The following is a 20,043-nucleotide window of genomic DNA, read 5'->3' on the forward strand; positions in this document are numbered from 1 at the left end:
GGTATGGGTTAGGGGTGCTTACCACCGACTCTGAAAGCCCAAGTTTAATCCCTGGAGTCTATACGTGGGAGGAGAGAACTGACCCCTCCTACAAGTCACCCTCTGACCTCATACACCAGCTGACGCTCCCACTATAAACAAAACGATGGAAAAAGTAAGTTATTTAAGACATGTTATTTAGGAGAACACCTCAACAATAAGGCCATGTAGATAGTCCACACTCTGTTGCAACAAGACCCTAGTGGGCAATCCAGTTAATGTGAGGTCCCCTTTGGACTCTGACACATTCCAGCTTGCGATCAGCCTGAGAGAAACAGAGAGCAGAAGGACTGACTGGGCATCCCCAGACTGAGCCGTGCGCTACTGCGGCTGCTGGGGCTGCTGCTGCTGGGGGTTCAGGCTGTTTTTCCAACAGCAGGATCCCTAAATTAACAATTCTGTGATAATTGATGGGTAATGGTCCTCTGGGATAATGTTAACCATGGTTGCTTAGAGATAAGCATGGGTTATCATTAGAGTCTGCAAGACCATGCTTTATGGAACAGCAATACTAATACCTACAAGAAAAATGGGGCTTCTGCTTTTCCCTCAGTTCCAGCTCGAAGTGCCCTCTATCTCTCAAAGGTTACCTCCTCCATCTAATCTTTTATAATGACGCTTTTCTCCACACAGTGCCTCCATACTGGCACCCATCTCACATGGAGTGTGGTTGGAGTGTGGTTAGGTTAATTGCTAATCTTATGACATGCCTGTCTGCGGTTTGAGTCCTCACCTGGACAGATATCTGCTTTGTTCTAACCAATCACGATTAGGTGAGTGCTTCCTTAATCACCTCCTCTGGCTGAATGATAAGTGAACTCCAGCACACTGGCTCCCAGGCACACTCCCTTATCATGTCCCCACTCTGGTAGCTCAGCTGGGTGATCTGGTAAGATGAGATCGGAGGTGACGTCTTACCTGGAATTGCTGGATAGTCCTCCTAATCTGTTTCCTTGCAATTGTAAGTCTGAGATTTTCTTCTGTTGCTGGCTGTCAGAAGGGAGCCACTTTGTTAGATGCCGATCCTCTTCTCTTGCCTAGTCACACAGTGAGCTAACCCTCTAAGCCATCAGTGACTGGACAAAACCCACCAGCCTTCATCTCTCTGGCCTATCTGTCTGCCACCAGCCAGAGACATAGGGGGCCCGTGTTTCATACCATAAAACTCCTGGCATAACAAGGAGTGATGTACCTTACCACACAATGAGGAGTGATGTATGTTACCATTATACGTGGTGAGGATAGAATCTCAGTGGAGGGAAGTCTTAGAACTTTGTCTACCACAGTGTCTTCCACGTTGTTCATCATTACCAACAGCGCAGTAAAAGCTTGAAGCTCTAGGCAACTAGGATTGATAGGATAGCTAGTCATCACTAGAATCCTGGGGTGAATTTACCATACTAAAGGAATTAATGCCCTGTTATCCCTGTGACATTTTAGCAAGTGAAGACAGACTCCCAGTGAGCATCCATGGAAGTGTGACTTCACTGAAGATTTGTTAGCAATATCGGTTTCCTTCTAAAAACATCGTTAGGCATTAGGGGTTGTTTTCAATTTGTGTTTCCTTTATTAATAGTTCTACTGTTGACCACATTTCTGCTAAGTCATATTTCTTAATCCCAGACATTCCATAATTTTGTATATGACCTTTTAAAAATTTATTCGAATATTCATTCTGTATCTTTAAAAAATCCTTTTACTACGACATGAGGACATGAGTTTATTTGACATTAAAGAGGTAGTCTTTATTTAAAAGAGGAAAACTATACATCATATCTGTTGATCGTTAATGCTCAGTTAGTTTGATTAGGTCTACACTTCAGTTGTCTACCCAGATTCCATACAAATGTTGCTGTGAAGGTACTTAAATGGGACTGCTATTTGTAAAAGCAAAGAGTGAAGCAGGTGACCAGCCACAGTGAGGATGGCCTCATGCAGTCAAATGCAAACTGAAAATTAACTTCCTCCTCAGTCACCCAGTCTGCCCAGCTTCAGGTGTGTCAGCCCCAGTCTCGTGAGCCGGTTGCTCAAGCTATGTTTTGTTTTCCCACTTCTCCCTGATACCAGAGTGTACACACGCGCGCGCACACACACACACACACACACATGCGCACGCGCACATCTCCCTTCCCACCCTCTTGCTCCTCTTTCTTTCTCTCTGTCTTGGTCTCTTTCTCTCTCTCTCTCTCTCTCTCTCTCTCTCTCTCTCTCTCTCTCTCTCTCTCCCTTTCCCTCCCTCTCTCTTTCTCTCTCTCTCTTAAAACAGCATACAAAGGAAAAACAACTTGAAAGAAACGCAGCGTGACTGTGGACGTGACTCCTCGCCATTCTGCTAACCTGGGACGGGTTAATATTTTTCAGCTATTCAAAGGAAACGGTCACCAGTTTCTCTCTGTGCTCAGGTGACTTTTTTATCTTCAAGAGTGGGCAATGAGAGCTGGGGCTATAGCATAGGGCTGGAGTGCTTGCCTAGCACGTATAGAGGCCACTAGAGACTTCACAGAGAGTAAAGTGAAACGCTTATCACTGAGTCCTCAGCTACAGGAGCTTCTGAAAGATCTGAGAAATGATCTTACCAACAAGAAGCCTCAGGCTACAAGAAGCCTGGAGAGTCCATATTAACAGTCAAATGTTGTCTGAATAAGAGAAAGATCTGAACTGGGGGATTCACAGAAGCCCGGGACTAAAAGCCAGGTTTAAAAAACTATGAAGGAGTGGCGGTGTAACAGTGAACATGGCTTACGTCACTCGGGGGTCATGTGGCATGTGACATTTTGAATAATAACTCCTCACCCCAGGAAAAGAATCATCGATGACGTCAGAACAAGCATACGACCATTTGTCTTTCAATGAAAATGGCCAGAGTTTAGTCAAGCAATTTTTCTCCTTTATTTTTGTTAAATAAGACCCCAGAGAGTATAGTGCAAACACTCAGTAGAAAAGTTGCAGTTAAGAAATGTACATTCACATTAACATCTCAGTTCATTCACTTTTTAAATAAAAATAGGACAAATTATTCAATTACTCATCTCAATTTAACAATCTTGAAAAAGACTGGAAGGTGGCTCTACAGAGTTGACATAAAAATAGACCCGTATTGATTATACAAATCTATTGTGAGAGGTTACCCAGTGATATTGAGTTATTGTGAATATAATCATCGAGTTCTCATAGCTACGGACACATCTGGTAAGTGTATCATGTGGGATAAAATGCCCCCTTTGTCCATGCACCCTCTATCCCACTGAGGGACTCAAAGCTTTCTTGATAAACACAGGACACAGGTGCTTACACATGCCTTTTTTTTTATTTTATTTTTTTTTATTTTTATTTTTTTTTAAGTAAGGAGCTCCAGAAGTGGGCTTTGGGCTTACTTTAAATCATGATGGACTTACTGCTAAGACGTGATCATAACAATTCCGTTTGTGCAAATTGGTGAGCAATCAGCTTAAGTGGGCGCAAGGTGGGAAAGGGAGCCACTGCACAGTAAGTGCTGGAGCCACACGGGCCCCATGGAACCTGGGATTGACTGAGGGTTGCGCTGTGCTCCCAATGAGCGGTAGAGGTGACTTGGGGACAAGTCCGAGCCCATCCATTCTTTGTGCATGCTACATAACGTCAAATTCAAACTAAGGTGCACACAGTTAGGAATTTCATGGCATGCAATTCCCTAGTGCAAATGGCTTGCATATACTCAATTTTAACAGGGATGAAGGCAACAGAGCAGGCCCCTCTTCCCCAGGCATGTGTGCTCCTGGTGGCCAGTGGTGTATGCAAGAGATGCTGGGGGCTTCCTTGGGCTCCCCACAGCACGGGAACGGTCCCCTGAGACTTGTGCTTCATGTGCCTGGGGTCTGGGGCTGAGTGGAGGTTGCTGGTGGGAGGTGAGAAACAAGTTTCTGGCTGCTGTCAGGCCCACTTCCCAATGCTGTGCCATGGAGCCGGGGGACCACCCCAGGCAGATCTAGTGGCCTGCAAATGTTCTTGCAGGCAATCCTACAAGTTTATGAAGTCTAAGAGATTTCTGGAGTCAGTCTCAGATAGCATCTCCGTTGAAATGCTAATTCTCGGCAAATGGCTGGAAATGTTTGGAAACCAATGCATCTGAAGTGGATGTAGTCTGGCATCAGCAAGAACCACTGGAAAGCATGTGGGGTTCGTGTATATGGGAGAGGCAGCCATGCTTTCTGTCATGCACCATTGTCCCTTCCTTGCTTTCTATGCACTCCTGGAGAACTCTCTCTAAACTCCTGGGAAGGTACCCTCACCACTGTGCATGCCTGCCTGAAGCATGGGAGCATTGAAGGTTAGAGCTGTAACTGGAGCCAGGCTGGCTGGGCAGTGTGGCTTGGGCTCTACAAGAGTGCCATAGCTCTGCCTATTCGATGTCAGGCCTTTTCAGAAAAGATTTGTTGAAGAAGATACCACTAGACACAATGTCAGTTTGTGTTTCGAAACGTTTGAGACTATCAAGGGCACTATAAGGCTGAAGCCAGGGGTTCTAATTTCTTGCTGGGTTGTCTCTAACTTTGGAGGAACGCAGCCAATCGGAAAGGAATCAAACGGCTCTAATTTAGCAACAAGAAGCCAAGAAATACAGAACCAAACAGCACTTGGCCACATGCTCCAAATGTGGGGTTCAAGCAAGTCTTGCCCACAAGGGACCTGGGTGCGTCCCTGCACCACACTGGGTAAGCATTGTTTTGTAGACGATAGCATCAACAGCAGCCTAGTTCTTACAGATTTCACTTGGCTTAGCAGAGACCTTAACTGCAACAGAAAACACGCAGCTTGGCCTGATCAGATGAACAGTTGAGGCCTGGCCCCTCCCTCTCTCTGCCTCACATTCTCAGAACAATGTGCATTGAGTATTAGCAAACCACTTCCTTCCCATGAACAAGGAGCCCACAGAAGGGGCCCAGGAATTGCAAAACTAAATGGAAGTACTAGTAATGAATGTTTGATCAATTTATCCCCACACCAAAGACCCCCAAAGGTGTTCACTAATGGGGCAATAACGATTGACCTCCCTTGTTTGAGTGTGGACTGAGCAGGCCTAGCAACATGCTGAAGAAAACACAGTACATTCGTTAGATTTTTTAAATGACCAACACTTGGACAGGACCGAGGATGTGGCATGATGGTGGTCGATTTTCCGAATTGTAAGACTTTCTTTTTCCACTACTTAGGAAGCACAACTCAAGCCAGCCTCCTGAGTCTTGTTCTTTCCCCTGGATAACCCAGACAGGCCACAGCTGACACACCAGGTGGAAGGTGTGGCCTCCACGTCAGCTCCCGGAACTTGGAGGGCAGGGCAGGGCTAATATACCTGAGATTGATGTCGTTTTGTTCCCCCCTTAGAGTTTGGATGGAGACTCACCCGGCATGTGGAGCTACCACCTACACTGTACAACGGTCAACATACACCCAAACTCTCAATCCAACAAGACGAGAGAAACAGGAGCAGCGGGGTCTCTCAGTGCACCCGGACCACAATGCTGCTATCATAGAGGTCCTTTTGCAAGAGACTTAGCAGTAGGTTGAGTGGCTCAGGGATGTGCCCAGTGTGTGTGTGTGGGGGGGGGGGGATGGCGGGTGCTGCCTCAGCTTATGGGATATCAAGTGTCCCAAATGACAGCTCACTATATTCAAATTTATTTTTTTTCTTCAGTTAGTAATCTTAACCCCAGGTAGAATAATTTTATGTCGTATTGGACATGCATACACATGTCTACCCACATGCACACACACACACACATGCACAAGAGCACACATTGATTTGAATTAAGGGTGGCCTCTAGTGGAATAATTTTTGTTTTATAAGCTACTGAACAGATCTGGTATGTGTGGAACAGAATGGATTAAACTGGTTAGAAACCTTAAAAATCCAAATGTCTCAGTCATTAGATAATGATGTGTTGATTAGATAACTGTTTAGTGACAGAATGAGGCACTTGAAGTTGGATCTGAAGTGTTTATGGAATGAACCACAGAGTGACAGATCTCATCTCCTATTATTGGAACTGTGTTTACAAGGAATAAACTCTCAGGGCCAGGCCAGGGATCCCACATACATTCTAAAGTGCCCTCTGAATTCTTGGAGGTGAGGCAGACTCTGCAGGGTGTTGACACCTGCCTTGCATGACTCAGTGTGTCTGTGTGAAGTTGAGTTCACGGTGTACCAGACCTTGTGTTACAGCCACTAGAACCTACCACATCCTCCTTGCCTCCAGCCCACAGAGCATCACAGGTGGCCTCCAGCCAGGAAGAACCCCTTGTGCAGCAGTCATCAGCCAGCATCAGGACCAGGCCACCCCAGGTCATCCAACTCTATATGTGAAATGACACGCACCAGGAGTTGCTTTTAGTCAAAGAGCCTCCATTTCTACCACATTCATCATGTCTGCTGTGAACATATCAACACGTTTTCTCTCTGGTGTCTAAGAGTGCAGAATGATTTATGTATAAGATCGTTATCTAGGTGCCTCAGCTCCTGGATTGAGACCTCTTTAACCTGAGAGGTTCTTTCCCCAGGCCAGGTGAGGGTGGCTCCAATTTTGCCTTCTGAACTCTGGGTCCAGTGACATCTCCAAACAGCTCCTCTAACTCCCAGCCTAAGGGGCCAGGAATACAAACCAACTCTCATATTCCCTATGAAAATATGCATGTGTGCGTATGTGTGTGTGTGTGTATGTGTGTGTGTACAGTGTGTTTGTACATGTGTATGTGTGCAAGTGCATATGCATACACACTTTTAACCATCAACCTACTGCCAAACCTGTAGTTGTAAATAGAAATGAGCTATTGGCTCAAGCCTGCTATAGAAACATTCAAAGCCAGAGAAGCAAGATGCTCCAACGGCCCACATAATATCCAAGCTTCCATCCTTGTTATTAATTTTACCAAGCCAAATGCATCCTTTGAAAGTTGAAGCCATTAAAAATATGAGCAAGTCAGTTTCTGGTGGCTACCTATTTACAGCCATGTAAGAATGTAAAATACCAGCATCACTTCTGCAGCATGGTGCTGACAGGTGTGCAGTTCTTTCCCTGCCACTATTACGTGAAGGGTACACACTTGCTCTATAACAACAGCACCCCTGAAATGTACATTGACAGAAGCTCTGCACAGCCTGTGAAAGATCCCTGGGACTTGGAGAGTCCTAGAACTTACCTGCTGAGGGCGGCCGGGAGACTTGAGTGAAACCTTCCCCAATTCCACAGTCCAAACTGTTTCCCTCTTACTCAACCCATTAAACAAGTCATTTGCAGAGTCTCAGAAGAGTGCTGTTAGGACAGTGGTACAAGAGTCCTTCAGCTCACATGTAAATACAATGTGAGCTCTCTGAAAGCCACTCCTATCCACCAGCCAAGCCCACAGCCTGAATCCTCCGTCATCCCTTTCTAGCTCTTTCCTGATATACCCTCAGGGGTCTCCTTCTCCCACCAGGATGACACTGAGGAGGGTGGGATGTGCCACCTGGAATATGACACAAGTGCCTTGCAATGTTGCAACACTGAAACAAACCCTCATGACCCTCAGTCACATAAAACATCACGACTGGAGGATAGGTACAGATGTAAGGATTGGAAGGCTGCCCTCACCTTTATTCCTTAGTGACAACAGTGGGGCCCAGGACTGGTGGCTGGCTCAGTCTGCTCAGCTATATCTTGGAGGGTGGGGTGTGTGTGTGTACCAATCCTGGCTCTAGGAACCAAGAAACTAGAGCTAGGCCTTCTGGGAAGGATGGGGGACCTGGATGTCAGTCCTTTATAGCCATCTCACGTGCACGGGTTGTTTCTGGAACAGCAATCTGCTTGGGCCAGACTTGTCTCTACAGTATTAGGTTATGGTTATTGCTTCTATGACAGAAGGGGTCCGGAAGCCCTGGTGGCTTTGGAGTCTGAGAAACAACTGGATTGCTGCGCATGTGGGGACATACACCTGTAGGTACAGACACCCCAGGAGTGGACTGTCCCAGGATGGCACAGCCCATGGAAGCATTTGGAAGCATTCTGGAGCTGTGTTCTATTCTACGGTGTCAGGCACGGGAGGCATGCTAGGGGCGGGAAGGGAACACAACAGGGTCATTTCCCAAGGGCCACAGCATTACAAGCAGGGGCTGAAGTGGGTACCAGGCTTTTCCTCATTTTTTGGTACAAGTGATCAAGCACCTGTAACTGGTGCACTATTTACAGAGCATCTTAAAATAAATAATTTGGAGAGAATCCTACCTAAATGGCTCTAACATTTGTACATGAATATTGTACAAGATTAAAAATAAATAAGGCAATATAATACATTTTTATCACAAGTAAAAAGAAAGTTGTTTATCACCAAACCCCAAGGAACATTATGGCTGCACGTGTGGTTCCTGACCTCACAGGAAGTAGGCGGGTTTGGAATTGCTGATGATGGAGATGTCGCCCCTGAAGAAGAGACCCAGCCAAGGCTCCTGTGTGATCTACTTCAGAACAGTCCTGTGCCCAGAGAAGGCAATGTCATCCTAGAAGGTAGCTTTCTCTCGCTCTGACCACACCTTGTGTGGCTCTGCCCATGCACCCATGTGGCCTTGGTTTTACACACGCATGCATAATTGCAGTGTTATAGACCTAGGCTGGCTCTGCTCAGCATCATATAGGTCAGGTCCAGGGGCCACTGGGTGGCCTCCTCCCTGTTGGCTCTGATGGTCTGCCTGCTGCATACTCAGGCTGTGGCCAGTTTTAGCTCCTTGTGGTTGTGGGCGTGATATCCTGGCTTCTTTGCTGGCTGGAGCTGTGCTGTCCTCCTAAGTCTCTTCAATGTGTTTCATGTCATCATCTTCAGGTCAGCAACAGAGACTCAGTCCTGAGCACACATCATACCTTTCCTGGCCATCCTTCTGTCCACTTCTGAGGGGCCCTGTGTCCGCACTAAGCCCATTGGTGTAGTCTAGGATCCTTTCTCAATCCTTCAGGCCTACCTACCCTAAGTCCTCTTGTGAAGGTCCTCCACTGTGGCAAAGGACACACACACACACACACATACACACACACACACACACACACACACACACACACACACGACCTGGGGCTGTCATGTGGGCATCTTTGAGAACCACTCTCCTGTCCCTAACCTGCTCAGCCAGAGAGGCACTAGTTCTGGGTGCCTAGAAGTCACTCTGAGGAACCCCAGGCTGTGTGAGAGGTTCTCTACCCTCCTCAATGGCCTGGAAGGCCAGGGACAGCGCCACAGCCCCCTACCAGGGCCACTATGTACTCACTTGCTCTGGGTACGCCTGGCTGAGCTGACTGCCGGACAGACAGACAAGGTGAGAAATTCCTAGTGCAAAAGAGCCCCCATGAGGAAAAGCCATTTGTCCCAAGAATAGGACAACATGGGGGGCGGGCAGCAGGCAGGAGCCACAAAGAAAGAGTACTCGCAAGCCCTACCCAGGCACCGGCTCAGATGAATCTGCCCCTTCTCAGAGCCCCCCAACAGCCTGAATCTTTCTTATAAATGCAATCTTAGGATGGTCTTCAGGGCCAGGGGAGAAACCAAAAGCCTCTCGCGCTGCCCTCAGCTCTGTGAGAGCCAGCGTTCCCACCAACACTGTTACAGCCAAGTACCACGCCTCGGGAACCAGACGTGACCACCGGAGGACGGCGAAGCTACCTGCTCTCCAGTGCTGAAGGCTGCAATGGAGTGCTGAGGTCAGTCTGGCTCTGGCTCTGGCTTCTAGCCACAGTGGGGTGACAGGAAGCCCCACACCGTGCTGCCTGATGTCATCAGAAAGGCAACAAAGCAGGGTGGGCATGGGTCAGAGTTCCTCTGCAGAAGGTGCTGCCAACCACAAGCTCCAGCCTGGTCCAGGGAGAATGTGCAATCCCCACAGCTGCCCCACCTCTGCCCTCGGGCACCATCGGTGAAGTCTCAGAGACTTGGAGACGTTGCGTGCAGCCTCCAGCTCTCCCTTGTTGAAAGTTTTCTTCCTACCCACAGGTGACCTGAGTCTCAGCCTCAGCTGAGTGTCCCAGGAATGGGCGGGCGCTGGCTGACCTGGAAAATTACCCAGGTGCCGACATAGCCACACACTTGAGCCAGAGCTGAGTCCAGAATGCCACACATGCACCCTGCCGGGGGGGGGGGGAGATAGGCTTTGCTCTGCCCTATTCTAAGGAGATAGGACCCTCAGAAAGGGGCAAGCCCTTGGGGAGCCGTGAGGAAATGGGCTTCCATAGACATGATCAGGCAGGGCTTATGCCCACCTGCCCTGCTTCAAGCTGCCTCCTATGATTGAGACTGAATATCTCCAAAAGCCAGGCTTCATCCCGCTATTTCCAGCCAGTTGCTGCCTACCAATCCTCCAGAATCCTATCCCAGACAGGATTTCCTCACAGCTGCAGTCACTGGGACGCACAGGTGGGAGGCGCCAGGTGTCAGTCAACAGGGTCACTCTTTCCTCGTCACCCTGGAGCAGGGACACCACACCCAGACTCAGGAATGCACACTCTGCCAACTCTGAAACCACCAAGAGGAGGGCTGGTTAGGCCAAGGAGAGGATGTCTTCCGGCAAGGAGAGCACTCGTGGGTGTAGCGGGTCAATCGCTCTTAGCATAAACGAAGGCTTGATTCTTGTTAAACTTACAGCATCCAAGACACCACAGAGAAGACAAGGCGGCACGCACCCCTCCTCCCTGGATGTGCAGCCAGGGCACAGGAAGAGGAGGGCCCACTGTCGCAGCCGTCAGAAACCAGCAGTCAGGTTGGGTTGGAAGAGAATGCACGGGCCAGGAGGACAGAAGTGGGGCTGTAGGGCCTCCCGAGGATTCCAGAAGACCTGCCTCTGGCTGTTAGCAAAAGCCTACTCTTGAGGAACACCAGCAAGCCCGCTCTTCGTGCAGTAAGAGGCGTCCTTTCAATCCTTCCCTTACTGCCCTGACCAAGACCTGACCAGCTCTTTGCTGTGCCCATGGCATGAAAAGCTCAACTGTCATGGCCCTGCCCAGCGGGGCCAACTTCCCAGTCTGGCACTCAGACTTGAAGCTGCTACCCAGGCTCAGAGTTACCCATAAGCCAGGACCTACCAGGGCTAGAGCCACCCATAAGCCAGGGCTTACCAGGGCCGGAGCCACCCATAAGCCAGTTGACTTGGGGCTCAGTCATGGTGGGCTCCTCTGCCAGCTTGACCTCCATAGCTTTTGCTGTGACCATGGAAGATATTCCCAAGGTCCCACCACCTATGGCAACACTAGCCAGGCATAACCAGGTCATTAGGAAGAGACAGAGCTCAGGATGCCCCAAGGGGTGGCTTGGGCACCTCTCCCACTGGCCTCAGGCCACACTTAGACAATGCTTCTACCAGCCACTTGGCTCCTCTGGCTGGTCCTGGCTAGAGCCATGGTGGCTTGTGTCACCCTGGAGCATTCTTGCCTTGCATGCATCTCCAGTGGCCCATGGGCTCCACTAGGCTTCCTTCCCTGCTGCTGTGGAAGACAGGTACTGGCTAGTGGGGGCTGGAGGGAGCCCTGGTCTGACTGGGGGTCCAGCCGCGGGACACAGTGGGGGCCGTCTGGCCTGGCCTCCGCCTCTCCCATAAGGTAACATCCTTCGCTCCAAGCGAAAGGTCCTGCCGTGGGAACTGTTTCCATCAGTCCTGCCTTCTAGAAAGTACGTTAGCATCTCTCCCTTGCCCTTGACGCTGACTTTGCCTCTGCACACGAACTGGTATGAGCACCTCTTCAGCAGCCGGTGGACTTCCTCAGTCACCTACCAGGGGAAAGAAGTCAGCATTACTCTTAGTCGTGGATAACGAGGGGGGTCTTCTGGCGGGTAGGAGCTCCCCAGTGACCTTTGACCCTGTACCTCACTTTCCACCCCGGCTGCCCAATCCTGGCGATATTTGGACAAAGCTACTTCATATCTGGGCAAGTGGGGACAGGTGGGGGTGAGAGACCTAGCACGGCTTAAGTGAGCCATTTGTGACTGCTTTGTGCACCTGTTAGGGGCTGTGTGGGACTAGCCCCAATGTTAAAGGTAGATGGGCAGGCTCTCTGAATCAGGGATCTATATACCTCAGCAAGGTAGTCGGGTGCTGGTAATGGCACCCTTAGTTTTGGGACCTGGAGTACAGCTACTGAATGGAGCCTTTGGTAGGAGGTCATAAGCATACAGAAGACAAAAAAAAAAAAAAGCTAGAAGGAAACGGGCATCTCATCTCTTTTCTCAAGTTTCAGACCAGTAGGTATACTGGCTCCACGAATCTCTGCCTCCCCACACCAGAGAGAAGATGAAGTATGAAATATCCCTGATTGACAGCATAGTCCTAAGCCAGCAGGGGAGGGCTCTACACCTCCTTGGCTCCTGGCTTTGCCTCTCCCCACATTTTATGTCCAAACAATGAAATTGCCTCCAGCTCCTTTCTTCCACTCTGGTAGAGCTAGGGAGGGTGGCCCTGCACATGAAATTGAGCATCAGCGTAAAGATATCAAATATGAGCCTCGTTAATCAAGTGCTAGAAAACGTTATTTAGGACAAAGAATTTAAGTCTTCCTGTCCCTCCACCTTGCCAGACTCTTATGTTAATGCTTTCATGCTCAAACTGTGAGCAAAAATAAAAAAATAAACCTTTCACTACAGCAACAAAACCGGTGGGGTGGGCAAGGGGGTGGGGAGCCTTCTTTGGACATGACCGGTCCGGAGAAGGCTGTAGGGGAGTGCCAACGTCTTCTCCATGGTGACACCATACTACATGTCCTGCACGTGAGAGTAGCGGGTGCTGCCCCACTAAGTGGATGCTCAGTCCACAGAGCTGTGCCTGTGAAAAGATGGTGTGATCTGTGTATTTTTACCACAATTAAAGAAATCCGGGGGGGGGGGGGAGGAAATGAAATGTCATCAATGCAAAACTGCAGAGCTGCTAAGGGACACCAGAACTTGGTGCTGGAAGCAGACCCTGGAACACATGCTTGCGCCTCACAGCTGCGGAATGTGGAGACTTCATGGTGAGTCGAAGGCTCAACGCCCAGTGAGTCTCAACTTCATAGTTGCCATGACGCCAGGAGACCCTGTCTGTGGCAGTGGCCTAGCCACAGTAAGGGGGGTCCTCCTGGGTGGCCTGTGTTCCTGCTCTGATCCCACAGGTCCTGAAACCAAGGGAAATGCACCAGAATAATGAGGATGTCACCCCAAAACCCTGGAGGGCTGCAGTTCCCTGGCGGGTGGCCGGATGCCAGGGTGCCCTTCATAAGCTCCATTCGACCTACAGAGCTGCATCTAAATGGCAGGTCTAATGCTATTCCAGGGGGAAATACTAAAGACTGGACCTTTCCCCATCACCGACGAAGACCAGAATGGCTCCTAGAATGTGTCATAGCCACCGAGTCTCGTCCTAGGTGGGTGAAGCTCCTCAGAGGCGGTGGGGGTGTCTATCCTCCTGTTCTCCAAACACTTGAGAAACATCTCTTGCTTCCTGGGTTCCTATGGCAGATGGATGGTGAGCATGGCTTTTAGCTCGCTTGTTTCTTCAATTGCTTGTGAGACCGGGTCTCACTATATAGCTTTGGCTGTCCCTGAACTCACTCTTGTAGACCAGAGTGGCCTCAACTTCAGAGATCCGCCCACCTCTGCCTCCCTCCCAAGTGCTGGGATTAAAGGTGTGTGCCACCAAGCCCAGGTGGGACCATAGTTTTTGAAACAAGGGAGATCACCTAGAAGCCAGACTGTCAGGCCACTTAGTGACCCCTTACCCCCCCCCCCCGATTCCCTGTGATTCTCGAGTTTACAGCTGCTCACTCAGAAGCGGCCCCAGTGATTCATGGAAAAAAAAATCAAATAACAAAAGCAACCTGCCAGGCTTAGCAGTTTCTCCAGGTCGCCAGCCAAGACCAAGATACTCAGCTTAGTCTGTCCTACCACTGATTGGCCCCAGAGACAAGGCTCACCTGAGATTCCTGATACCTCAGTTTCCTCATCTGAGGAATGGGTACCTGTGACTTTTGGATTTGTGGTTGATTTACCTGAATTCGTCCCTGGACCCCAGTGCTATCCATCCGACTGGCCACGTTGACTGTGTTTCCCCAGATGTCGTACTGGGGCCTGCGAGCACCGATCACTCCAGCAACCACGGGGCCAACGTTGATGCCTGAAAAACAGCCACAGCATCGCCTGTGGGCAGCTGGAAAGTGGTGACTGAGCAGCCACTTGTTCCTGGTCAAAGGCATGCCTTTCTGAGTCTTGGTTTGAGGGCCACATAGAGTCAGGCTCCATTCTAAAGGAACCCCCCACCTAGCACAGGTGGCAGCACTCTAGTCCAGTCCAGGGCTCCCCAGGTAGGCAGTGGGCAGCCCCCTCAGCATTGCCCACCATACCTGCAGCAGCACTGGCCTTCAGAGCAATTCCTAACCCTACGGAAACGTTCCAGGTCCTGTTAATGCAGGAGGAACCTGCCATAATTGAAGTTTAGAGTTCCTGAGAAAACCGAGATTGACCTCGACTTAGGTCCATACCCATGATAAGAGGAGACAACACTGGCTTAAATCCAGCCATTCGTCTCATCCACACATCGAAGAAGCTGCCTCTAAGGGCAGCTCAGAGGTACAGCGCCGGCGATAACAACCACTGTTAAGTCCTGGTCTGCCATGAAACCCCCTGTGCTCTTATCAGAAAAAGCAAAATTCTGCCCAGTGTACAAGGATGAGCCAGGGCAACTATTTGAAAACTTAAGGTGTACTTAAGAAATAATTCTGGCAATAGCCTTGCTGTGTAGACCTCCCGTTTGCCCAAGTGGCCAGACTTATCTCCTGTCTCTGTTTAAGTCATTCAAAGTGTAACCAGGGGCCGGGATCTGGGAGAGATTTAAGGATAACGGCAAATATGGAATACATAGCCTGAGGTCTGGATAAGTTAGCAAAACTCTACTCAGCAGTGGCCCCTCTTAGGGCATCAGAACTAGACGCGTGTTACTATTAGAGCACTTTCTCCTCGTTGTTCTTGAGTGTGTGGAGGGGGCATAATCCTGAATCACTGTCACTTTGGCCCTGTGCAGGCCCTGCTCTGGAGACACCAGGAAGTCTGGCTCGACAGCCTTTCTGTCCACAGTATACCTCACCTCTCTGACCCCTAACGTAGTCGTAGCTTCTTAGATTTCCTTTGACATAGCACTGAAACTACATTGCTCAGAGTGTGGGTCCTGGCACCAAGAACATATTCAAATGCACAGAGGGCGGACACGAAGCCTAGCTCCTCCCAGGGGTCAGGGTCCGGTGGCCCTCAGGGACCTGCACATCTCTTAGCATCCCATCTGGTCTAGGCGCACTCGTGTCTGAGTTACCGTTAGTGAGAATTTTTACTACAGCAGTGAAGGAGGCGTCTGCTGTCCCTCCTGAGCTCTGTAGTGAACCCTTACTCCTAGGTCCCTTTCAGAAGCAGCACCTGTCCACAAGCCACCTCCGGAGACAATTCTGTCTCCATGTGCTCCTAACCAACACAACAACCTCTTGTGAGGCCACAGGCCTGCACTGACCCTGCTCCCATCGGTGACAGGGATAAGTTCAGAGTCACCTACCAACTCGGAGAACAAAGTCGTTGTAGGACTGGTAGTTGATTTCATCCAGAACATCAAACATGTCGATGGCGAAGTCTGCCAGCGTGCACAGGTGGGACGAGATGGACTTCTTAGCCTAGGCATGAAGAGACAGAACAGTAGGTGTGTAGAGTGCCAGAGCAGGGCAGGGGCAACTCGGGCAGGTCCTAGGACTGGGATTTAATGCCTACAGAACATAGCAGCCCTGGAACTAGCAGGGGCTCTTGGTACCTAGCTGGAGACCCACTGATTCTCCTATTGTACAGATAGGAAACTCAGGATATTGCCCAAACCATGGCTTCTGGGAGATATGGGCAAAAGCCACCCAAAGTCACGCTAATCCAGATCATGCCCCTCTGGAGGTGTGGGGAACAGTCCCTGGACGTGGGCATCATGTGTCCAGGCACCTATTTGGACAATGCTGTCAATACATGTTGCACATGAGCCAAACAAGGACAAGGGACATTGGTGAGGGAGGGGTGCCAGCATCCTTCCTGGAGACTGACACTGCATCTGTGAGGATGTGACTGGGGGACAAATTCCTTACATTCGTAAAGCAGTGATGGCCAGAAGGTTTCAATTTCTCTATCCAGGAGACTTAAGACAACACTGAGCAGGTGATAAGAAGTCTCTATGTAGTAACCTCCTCTGCATACAGCTGGCTGCTGCTGAATTCTTGCATCCCAGTGGCACATTTGTCACAGTCCGTGAACCAACACTGGCATATAATTACCAACCCACAGCTCCAGTTAACATTAGCACTCACCCTTGGTATTGTATATTCTGCAGGCTTGATGAATGTATGATATCATGCAGAGCAGTGTGACACAATAGCTCCCCTGCCCTACCAATCCTCCGTGCGCCGCCGAGCCATGACTCCTGTTACCCCATACCCAGAAGCCACTAATTCTGTCTTTGTGGTTTTGTCTTTCTCAGGAGACAGTTAACTTAAGGTCTCACTGTGCCTCTGTCACCTGCACGCTTATTTTAGGACAGCAGTATTTAATTCTATGGGCATGTCAGAAGGTCTTTATCCATCCGCCTAATGAAGGGACTTCTGCTGGCTTTCAGCTTTCAGGTGATTCAGAGTAACACTGCAGTGACTATTTACGTGCAGGTGTCTGTGTGGATGTAAGCTTGCGTCTCAATTTGGTGAACACCGAGAACTGTGGTTGCCGGGGTTTACAGGCGTGGGTAAGAGTCTGAACGGCTTTGTGGGAAGTTGTCAAACTGTTCCCACAGTGACTGGAACATTTTGCCTTACCTGCAGTAAGGGATAAGAGTTCCTTTTGCCTGAAGACTCCCAGCACCCGGTGGTTCCAGTGTTCTGGATTTGGGTTGTTTGAATAGGTCAGTGTGGTTCAATGCCAATGCTTTATTCTCCTCCCTAAGAACTTAAATATTGATCATCTTCTCGTGTACTTCCTTGCCTCTCTGCATCTTCATTGATGGGACCCCTACCCAGACTGCCCATTTTAAACTAGTTTGGCATTTTTCTGATTTTTTTTTATAATCTTACAGGTCTTTAAAATTTTATTTTAAGTATTAGTCCTTTATCAGATAGGTGGCACATTTTCCTCCAGCCTGCAGACGGACTGTTCCTTCACAATGTTGCTTACAGAGTAGGGGGTTCATTTGATGGAGTCCAACCAACACAATCTTTTCTTTCAGGATTTATTCTATTGGTATTATACTTCGGTGTTACAACTAAGAAGAACCAACCCAAACTCAGGACCATCTAGATTTTCTCCAACGTCCAGAAGGTTTTTAGACTTTTGTTCTACATTTAGGTTAATCACTTTACTTGAATTGATCTTATGAAGAGCGGGACATCTTTATCTTGGTTGTGGTTTTCATGTGACTATGCAACTATTGTATTAAAATAGAGATCAACTGCGCATAGTTCTATGTGTCTCTTTCTGGGCACTCTGTCCCAGGACACTAAGCTATGTGACTGCTGTAGCTGTCTGGTTAGCTCTCCAGTATTGTCGTGGCTTCTTCTGGATCCTTTGTCAGTATAAATTTAGGTTCAGTTTGTCAAGGTCATGAGATTTCCTGATAAAATTTTGACTGAGACTGAATTAATTTCATAAATCAAATTTAAAGGCACTGATATCTTGACAGCAGTCATCTTTTTCCGTGCAGGGACATGGAATAGTTTTCCTTATATAGCTCTTAAATATACCAAGTTATATTTATACCCAGTATTATACTTTAGCACTAATATAAGTGGCATTATGTCTGGAATTTCAAATAGCAACTGTTCACTGCTATTATACAGAGAAGGATTGACTTTTACATGTGAACCCCGGATATCCTGCCTCACTCATTTGTTCACTGGTTAGGGGCGTCATGTAACCATCCCCCACCCACCCATCATTGACTCTTTCAGGTTTTCCACATATATAATCATGTCATCTGCAAAGACAGATAATTCTCTTTCTTCATTCGAAATCTATATGTGCTTTATCTCCTCTTGCCCTAGGGACTTAGCTAGGACTTCCAGAACACTGTTAAATTTAAGTGGGTATGAGTCGGGTATCCCGGTGTACTCCTACAGTCCCAGGAATCAGGAGACAAAGGAAGAAGGATTGAGATTCGTTGCCAACTTGGGCTCCATAGCGGTTCAAGTTCCCACTAGACTAACAAAATCCTGATTTCAGTAATTAGTGGTAATACCAATATTAATGCTGATGAGAAGGGATGCTCTTGTGATGCTCCTGAGCCTGAGCTGGGGAGTTTTATCTCCATTAGATACAATGTTCAGCTATAGGGTTTGTATACGTGTCCTTTGTCAACTTAGGAATCTCATTTTTTTTTTTTCTGATTTTAATCACTTTTATTCAGGAATGAGTCTTGAATCAAACGGATTTTTGCATCAATTGTTTGGATCTTATGCTGATAGGGTGAATTTCACAAATTCATTTTGGAATGTTAACCCAGTCCTATGTACCTGGGATAACCCTACCTGGCCCTCAGGTAGGGTTCACTTTATTAGTATTCGGTTCTATTAGCTCATGTTTGATGAGGGATGTATGCATTTGCATGTGTGAGAGACACATACTGACCTATGGCTTTCCTTCCCTGTGATGTCGTTGTGTAGCTTTGGTATGAGGGTGTGACCTAGGACGAGTCGGAAGCTTGCCCTCTGCCTGTCTTCGGGAAGCGGCTGGAGGTGACTGACATCATTCATTCCTTAAATGTCTGGCAAAATGAGTCCTGCTCTGGGACGATGTCAACCATGGAATCCATCTCCTTTGGAGCCGCAGACCCCTGTCATTTTCACAGTTCTACTGGGTGGGAGCGTGGGGAGTAGTGTCCAGCATCCCAAGTCTTGGAGCAAAGCGAGAGATCTGGTGGGGAGGGCTTAAGGGCTTTCCTAAGACTGGGTATCTAGACAGAACCAGCCAATGGCAAGATAGCTTAGGTTCTTCCTCCCTAGTCCGGCGCAGAGAAACTAATCCGAGTATGGGGACCTGACCTGTCCATCTGCAACAGAGCTAGGCCCATGCATGAGCGAGTGCCCTAAGACCTGCTTACCCTGGTTCCTGCTGTGGGCGCCAGCCCCACGGCAGCCATGTAAGTACTCCCAATGGTCTTGATCTTCTCCAGGTCCTTGTAGAAGTCCTTGTCCATGAGCTTTGTTTGAAACACAAGAAAACTGTGAATATCACGAGATGTCATATAGCTGTCATCCACTAGGGGGCAACAGAGGAGGTGGCCATCAATGTGCACAACAAGCTCCTCTGGTCTGTTTTGGGTCTGGCACTATGCATGAAAGAGGCATCAAGGAAGTACAGCATTGGACACATTCCTGTCACTGAAGCCAAGTTCACAGTCACTGGGGAAAAGAGGCTCTCCGGTGCCAGGGCATACACAGTGCCTGGTTGGGGAAGGACCAAGAGGTTCCCACCTGCCCGTCTAGAGTGGGAGCTACCCAGCCCTTTCCACTCTCCTAGAGCCAAGATGCTCTGTCCTGGACCCTACTGGAGACCCAGTGGGCACAGCAGGATTTGGGTCCATGGAGGGTCACCCTTGCTAGCCTGCGAGTGGATGCTGCAGCCTCACCTCATCAAAGTCGGCAATGATCTCGTTGAGGAGCCGCAGACACTCAACACCCATGTTGTTGCCATCCAGTTCTATGTAGAAGTCATTGAAGTTGGGGATGGAGGCAAACATGACGCCCACCTGGGAGTAGGACTGGTAATAGAGGTCCTGCAAAGGCAGGAGGGGTCAGAACCACCATGCAGCGACGGATAACCAGCAAGAGCAGCTTTTGGAAGGGGGACAAGCCAGGCCATAGGGGACAGGCCATAGGGGACAGGCTGTAGGGGACAGGCCATAGGGGACAGGCCATAGGGGACAAGCCACAGGGGACAAGCCATAGAGGACAGGCAATAGGGGACAGGCCATAGGAGACAGGCCATAGGGGACAAGCCACG

At 49.0% G+C, this 20,043-nt stretch overlaps 1 protein-coding gene across 1 annotated transcript in view; it reads right to left on the bottom strand.

Annotated features, from left to right (window-relative positions):
- Positions 1-2,910: 2,910 nt before the first annotated feature.
- Positions 2,911-20,043, bottom strand: part of Adcy1 (adenylate cyclase 1) — a 115,245-nt gene continuing 98,112 nt past the window's right edge. Inside the window, exons 16-20 of the mRNA XM_021210804.2 lie at positions 19,670-19,816; positions 19,142-19,240; positions 15,584-15,698; positions 14,037-14,161; positions 2,911-11,787 (exon numbers count right to left, since the gene is read on the bottom strand). Of these exons, the coding sequence (XP_021066463.1) occupies positions 11,485-11,787; positions 14,037-14,161; positions 15,584-15,698; positions 19,142-19,240; positions 19,670-19,816 (789 nt within the window). The 3' untranslated portion in view covers positions 2,911-11,484. The remainder of the gene's footprint in view (positions 11,788-14,036; positions 14,162-15,583; positions 15,699-19,141; positions 19,241-19,669; positions 19,817-20,043) is intronic.

The sequence above is a fragment of the Mus pahari genome, chromosome 13 (genome assembly GCF_900095145.1).
Source record: "Mus pahari chromosome 13, PAHARI_EIJ_v1.1, whole genome shotgun sequence".
Classification (NCBI taxonomy): domain Eukaryota; kingdom Metazoa; phylum Chordata; class Mammalia; order Rodentia; family Muridae; genus Mus; species Mus pahari.